The following is a 7,022-nucleotide window of genomic DNA, read 5'->3' as shown; positions in this document are numbered from 1 at the left end:
ACACTTTATTCTTCCCTCATCTGTGACATGAGGGTGATATTCCCTCCCCCAAGACCAGGGTAGATATCTGGGTAAACTTTGTAAACGTCACTCTGGATAGCTACCAGCGCCCACTCATTCTGCACTCTGGGTTTTCTTGCTCTTGCCAGTCTTCCCCCAGGCCTGGCATTAGCCCCTGTCCTCTAATAGAAGGGCTGTGCTCCCTGCTTCAAAGCTGCTAGTCCTCCAGGACTTGGATTTTTCACGTCTGAACTTCTGAGTTCCTCCTACCCTTCATTTCATCTGGGGCTGGGCTCCTAAGACCCTGTTACTTTATCTTCATGAAAAAAACTGATCAGCATTTTCAGAAGGGGAAATAGAGCCAATTTGTAAACTTGGAAAAAAATATTTGACTTGAGCAATAAAATGGCAAATTAAAACAGCATTCTGGAGATATTTTTCACCCATAATTTAAAATGTGAAATTTAATGATCTTAATGAAAAGTTGTTACTATAAATTGCTGGTGATCATGAGGTGAAACGTGGGCTCCTGCTCTGCTTGGGAAGATCAGAGATGGATTCCTGGGGTGTTTGACTTTTCCCCCCTCTTTTCATTGTCATAAAATTACCATTTTAACCATTACATAAAATTTACCATTTTAACCATTTTTAACTGTACAGTCAGTAGCACTAAGTATAGTCACATTGTGCAACCATCACTACCATCCACCTCCAGAACTTTTTCATCTTCCCAAACTGAAACTTTGATTCCATTAAACAACTCCCTATACCCGCTTCCTCAGCCTAGCAACCATCATTCTAGTTTCTATGAATTTGACTACTTTATAGTAGTCAAACTGACATAACTCAGGGTTCATCCATGTTGTAACTGCGTCAAAATTACCTTCCTTTTTAAGGCTGAATCATATTCCTTTGTATGTATATATTATATTTTGTTTATCCACTTGTCCATCAATGGCTATTTGGGTGGTTTCCACATTTTAGCTCTTGGGAATAATGTTGCTATGATCATGGGTGCACACATATCTTTTTGAGTCCCTGCTTTCACTTGTTTTGGGTATATGCCCAGAAGTGAAATTGCTGGGTCGTATGGTAATTCTATGTTTATTTTTCAGAAAAGCTGCTATACTTTTTTTCCCCCATGGAGCTTCACCATTTTATATCTCACCAACAATGCACACAGGTTTCAATTTCTCTATATCCTCACCAACATTCGTACTTTGTCTCTGTTTTTGCTTGTTTGTTTTATAATGGCCATTCTAATCGGTGGCTTTGGCATTGGATCTGACTCTGAGAAGATGAATAGTAGGTGAATGGGGAGGGTAGTTTGCTGGTGCATTTCAGCAGCAGCAAAGGCACATGAAAAGGCTAGAGCTTTGCCAGGGCCAGGTATGCCTAGGGACAGAGCATGGGAAAGAGACAGCAGCGGATGAGGACTGAAGGCAGCAGCCACAGCCCCGTCTCAGAGGCCTGAATCCTCTGGCTCAGAAGCTTGACTCACTCTGTTGACATAACTTATGGCACCGGAGGATGGGTTAGAAACTCTAGCACACTTTACTTATAAGCTTTGTATCTACTGTGTGATGCTCACTAGATGTGACCAGGACAAATTACTCTCTCTGGCTGATCCTCAGTTTCCTCTTCTGTTCCATATGGGTTGGAGAGGATTGCGATTGTACCTACAAGAGAGAGTTAATTGCTGTGATCAGGAAAGTGCTGTGATGGGGATGCTTTGGGCTGACTGGAGCCAGCTGCCTTGCTGCACCGCTGACTCACCCTGGCCTGCTCTGGCCTGCCTGGCAGCCAGAACTCCCAGCCCAATAGACCTTGGCTTATATCCTGTGGCTTCTCCTCCATGAGTCCCAGAGCCAAGGTGCTTAGGCTGGGAGAGAAAGAAAGTAACCCCAGGAAGGCTGGGCCCAAGAACACCTGAGCAGCCCTGGGTCTGGTTGCAGGGCCTCCCCAGCTCATAGAATGTGGTAGTGGACACAGCCACTTGTCACTCATTCCTCAAAACAGCTCCTCCAGAATGTTGCAGTCACATGTCACAGACAAGGAAATTGAAGCCAGGGTAACTCGTCCGAGGCCACCAGTTAGGAAGCAGCAGGGCTAGGATTTGAAAGCGATTCTCTGAGGATTTATGCATTTCTGGGAAGTTGGATTAGATTCATTTATTTGTTCACTAGTCATTCAAAAAATATTTGCTAAGCACATTCTCTGTGCCACATACTGCACCAGCAGTGAAGGACACACAGTCTCTGCCCCGGGCCTTCTGTAAGGTCCCTTTCCAAGGGCTAGGAATGACCTCTTATTATGCTTCTGCTATGGAGCGTACCTAAATGGCCCATTTAATCTTTATAGCAGTCTGGAGACACAGAGATTACTGGCTTTATTTTAAAGGTAAGAAAGGTGAGAAGCGGAGGAGGAAGTGACTTGCTCAAGATTGCACGTTGGGAAGGGGCAAAGTCAATGCTTGGATGACCTGGGGTGGCTGTCCTGTGTGTGTTCCTGCGTACTGATGCCTCCGACCTTCAGCTCAGCAGGGCAGCATGGATGCTCCAAGTGCTGTGGTCATGTGCCCGCCCGGCTTGGGGCCTGTGAGTCCAGCTCATGGATTAAATGCTATATTGGGATGGCAAAAGGGTATTGGGTGGGGCCTGGAAGGAGACCCACTGATCTGGTAACCCACTTCCACCACAGACTGGATGCAGGACCCCTAGGAAAGTTCTGCTTCTGGTTTCAGTCTTGTTTTCATCAAATGGTATATGACTCTTTGCCCTGCCTCAGCCTAAAACCCTTGGGAGGATCAAAGGCGATCACAGGAGATGATATTAGACAGTCTGTAGCATGACCCCAGGCCCTGGTGGAAGGTAAGGGAGGTTGAGAGGAGAGAGCTGATCATGCCTTAGGGGGGGCATATAACCTCAGTTCTTTTCTTTACCAAGCAAGATATACACACTCTTTAATGTTGAGTTTGAAATTCTTCTCCTCCTGGAAGAAATTCTTCTCCTCCTCCTCCTTCCCCAACCTACCCACCACCTGCAGTCTGGGTCAGAGACCTCCCTATCTTCTGGACCTGATCACACTGTGCAGTCACTGTTTCCCTCCACTAGACTGTCTGAGAAGGGGCCACATCTGGGTCCCAGACACCGTGCACAGTGTCTGCCCAGAGTGGGTGTCATGGTGGGGGTAGGGTGGGTAATGGGGAGGAACAGAGTCCTGACTCCACCCCTGAAACACCTCCCCCACCACCGATTTCATTCCTACCTTCCACGCTCTGGCTCCCCTTGCCTGCTCCCTCTTTCTCCTTCTCCTCACAGAGTGGAGAAGGAATGGGAGGCCCTTTGCCTAAGTCAAGACCTCCCCTGTGGGTCTCACTGGTCCCACCAGCATAAGGTGAACATTAAGAGGCCTTTGCTCTCCATCAGGCCCGGTGCAGGGTACTGGCATAAAGCAGGAAGTCAGAATCAGTTCCTCAATTTATGGGGCTTCCCTGATGGCTCAGATGGTAAAGCGTTTGCCTGCAACGCGGGAGACCAGGGTTCCATCCCTGGGTCGGGAAGATTCCCCTGGAGAAGGAAATGGTAACCCACTCCAGTATTCTTGCCTGGGAAATTCCATGGACGGAGAAGCCTGGTAGGCTACAGTTGATGGGGTCGCAAGGAGTCGGCTGAGCGACTTCACTTTATTTCCTCAACAAATGACTCTAAAACTCTACCAAATGGCATCCATATTAACCACCATGAGGGGCCATTAAATCTGCCGGGCTCGCCTGGAGGAAGGATGTCTGGCAAGGCAGCAGTGAAAATGTGCAGAGCCCAGTGGAAAAGTCGGGAGCCTCGCGGGCGTGCCTGCCGGGGCGCTGCGCGGGCAAAGACGCAACACACACAGCACACGGGTTCCGGCGGATCACAAATCACAAGGCCTGGGTTGCCGTGGCAGCGGTGGCTGCAGTCGGCGGCCAGCTCGCGAGGCTGGCGCCGCGGAGGAGTCCCACGGCCCGAGTCCTGCGAGGACTTCGCCGCGAGGGGGCAGGCTAGCATCATGGCCACCAAGTGGTTCACCGGCGCGCCCTTCGGGGTGCAGAGCCACAGGTGGGGTGGGGTCGGAGGGGAGGGGGGAGCGGGAAACAGGGCCTGTGACTGGAGGGCCTATGAAAGAGGGCTGGAGCCTGGGGACAGGGAGCGAAAAGGGGGGAGGGCTGGCAGTCAGGGGTGGGCCGGCGGGACTTCATATCCGCCTCCAGGCTCTGCGTTTCCCTGCCCAGAGTCCTTTAATTATCCTATTAAGTTGTTTAAAATCATTTCTGAAGGACCTACTATGTGCTGCTCAGAGAGACCAAGTGGCCTGGCCCATAGTAGGTCACTCAGCCCAAAAATCGTGCGTAGAATTTCAGCCCAGGTGTCTTTCTTCATTCATATGTATGATATGTATGTTGGGTATCAGTTCCGTTCAGTTCAGTGGCTCAGTCATGTCCGACTCTTTGCGACTCCATGGACTGCGGCACACCAGGCTTCCCTGTCCATCAACAACTCCTGGAGCTTACTCAAACTCATGTCCACGGAGTCACTGATGCCATCCAACCATCTCATCCTCTGTTGTCTCCTTCTCCTCCTGCCTTCAGTCTTCCCCAGCATCAGGGTCTTTTCCAATGAGTCAGTTCTTCACATCAGGTGGCCAAAGTATTGGAGTTTCAGCTTCAGTATCAGTCCTTCCAATGAATATTCAGGACTGATTTCCTTTAGGATGGACTGGTTGGATCTTCTTGCAGTCCAAGGGACTCTCAAGAGTCTTCTCCAACACCGCAGTTCAAAAGCATCAATTCTTTGGTGCTCAGCTTTTTTTATAGTCCAACGCTCACATCCATACATGACCACTGGAAAAACCATAGCTTTGACTAGATGGACCTCTGTTGGCAAAGTAATATCTCTGCTTATTAATATGCTGTCTAGGTTGGTCATAACTTTTCTTCCAAGGAGCAAGCGTCTTTTAATTTCATGGCTGCAGTCACCATCTGCAGTGATTTTGGAGCACCAAAAAATAAATAAATAAATAAAGTCAGCCACTGTTTCCAATGTTTCCCCATCTATTTGCCATGAAGTGATGGGACTGGATGCCATAATCTTAGTTTTCTGAATGTTGAGTTTTAAGCCAACTTTTTCACTCTCCTCTTTCACTTTCATCAAGAGGCTCTTTAGTTCTTCTTCACTTTCTGCCATAAGGGTGGTGTCATCTGCATATCTGAGGTTATTGATATTTCTCCTGGCAGTCTTGATTCCAGCTTGTGCTTCTTCCAGCCCAGCATTTCTCATGATGTACTCTGCATATAAGTTAAATAAGCAGGGTGACAGTATACAGCCTTGATGTACTCCTTTCCCTATTTGGAACCAGTCTGTTGTTCCATGTCCAGTTCTAACTGTTGCTTCTTGACCTGCATACAGATTTCTCAGGAGCATCTTGGTGTATATGTATATATATCTTGGGTATACCATATATATATATGCACTGTGCTGTGCTTAGTGGCTCAGTGGTGTCCAGTTCTTTGCGACCGCATGAACAGTAGCCTGCCCAGGCTTCTCTGTCCAGGGGATTTCCCAGGAAAGAATGCTGGAGTGGGTTGCCATTTTCTTTTCCAGTGGATATTCCTGACCCAGGGATGGAACATGCATCTCCTGCGTTAGCAGGTGGATTCTTCACTACTGCAGCTATTGGGAAGCCCCATCTATATCTATGTTTATATCTATATCTCTATATAAATGTCACCTACTATGTGCCAGGGTCAGTTCTAGCATCTGGGAATGAAACAACAAAACAGCAAAACCCTTGCTCATGAGCTTGCCTTCTTATGGGACAGGTGGCTGGAGTGGATAATAAGCAAAAAGAAAGAAAAATATATAAAGTACTAGATAGTGATAAGGGCTATGGAAAAACAGACAGTGGGGAGGATGAGCTGGTAGGTGCTGGAGCAGGGGTGGGGTTGCACTGAGAAGGTGACTTTTGAGTGAAGGTCCTCAGCAGGGGGTAGGTGACCAGACTAGGGTGGAGTCTAGGGAGAGGGAACAGAAGTACAAAGGCCTCGAGGAGGCAGCAGCCCTGTTCATCTCATCTTTCATGGGCCAGCTCCAAAGTCACCTCTCCTGGGACACCAACTCCCTTGCCCCCTAGTCTTCCCTCATCAGGGCTGGGCGCCTTTCACTGGGTGTCTGTCCTCCCAGGTTTGATGTCTCTGCTGTTTATCCCAACCAGAAGAAGCTAAGCACCTTCACGGAAGCTCCGTACTCCAGGGTTTACTCTGTGGACGTGGTAAGTTTGCCCAGCTTCCTGACTCTCCCACGTGGTCTGGGCACTGTCCCTCTGAGTCCCCCACCATGGCAGATGAGCTCAGCTGTGAAAGGGGCATGTCTCACACCCCTCTGTGCCTCAGCCTACAGCTCAGGGCTTGGCTCAGAGCTGGGCTTTCAAGGTGTTTGATAAACACAAGACTGTAATGAAAAGAGTGTGGGTTGGAACCACAGAGACAGTGGGTTCCACTGGCAGCTCTTGCACAGACTGGCCATGGGCCCTCTCTGAAGTGCAAGGGGGCTAGCGACAGAGGATGTCAGGGTCACACCTTGAGTGCCAGGCTGGGGGCTGCAGGAGGGGCCCCACAGGCATTGCCTGTCCATTCTCAGGTCAGGGTGACAGCATGGCAAGGACTTGCTCTGCGGATGGACTGGTGGGTGCGCCTGGCCCCGCTCTGACTCCATTCTGGCTCAGTCCCACATAGGACCTGGGACCTATGGCTTTAAGGAGACCTGCTTCAGCAACGAGAAACTGAAGAAAGAGGTGGGCACAGGCTGGGCCAAGGCCCAGGAAGCCACCCGGCTGACCCAGCTGCCCCACTTCCAGTACCAGGCCATCATGAAAGAGAAGCGGCAGCAGGTGAGGCCCCTGGGGCCCCATCCCACCCGTCCCGGGCACCGGGTCCTCCCGTGCAGCCCTAGGGTGGCCTGCAGTGTCCTTCCATGCCCAGGTAGAGCTCC

At 49.7% G+C, this 7,022-nt stretch overlaps 1 protein-coding gene across 1 annotated transcript in view; it reads left to right on the top strand.

The window, feature by feature from the left end:
- The first annotated feature begins 3,499 nt into the window (after nt 1–3,499).
- Nucleotides 3,500–7,022, top strand: part of CIMAP2 (ciliary microtubule associated protein 2) — a 32,763-nt gene continuing 29,240 nt past the window's right edge. Inside the window, exons 1-3 of the mRNA XM_061411822.1 lie at nt 3,500–4,094; nt 6,216–6,303; nt 6,757–6,921. Of these exons, the coding sequence (XP_061267806.1) occupies nt 3,784–4,094; nt 6,216–6,303; nt 6,757–6,921 (564 nt within the window). The 5' untranslated portion in view covers nt 3,500–3,783. The remainder of the gene's footprint in view (nt 4,095–6,215; nt 6,304–6,756; nt 6,922–7,022) is intronic.

Source organism: Bos javanicus, chromosome 3, assembly GCF_032452875.1.
Source record: "Bos javanicus breed banteng chromosome 3, ARS-OSU_banteng_1.0, whole genome shotgun sequence".
Taxonomy (NCBI): domain Eukaryota; kingdom Metazoa; phylum Chordata; class Mammalia; order Artiodactyla; family Bovidae; genus Bos; species Bos javanicus.
This window is presented reverse-complemented; position numbering and strand designations above follow the sequence as displayed.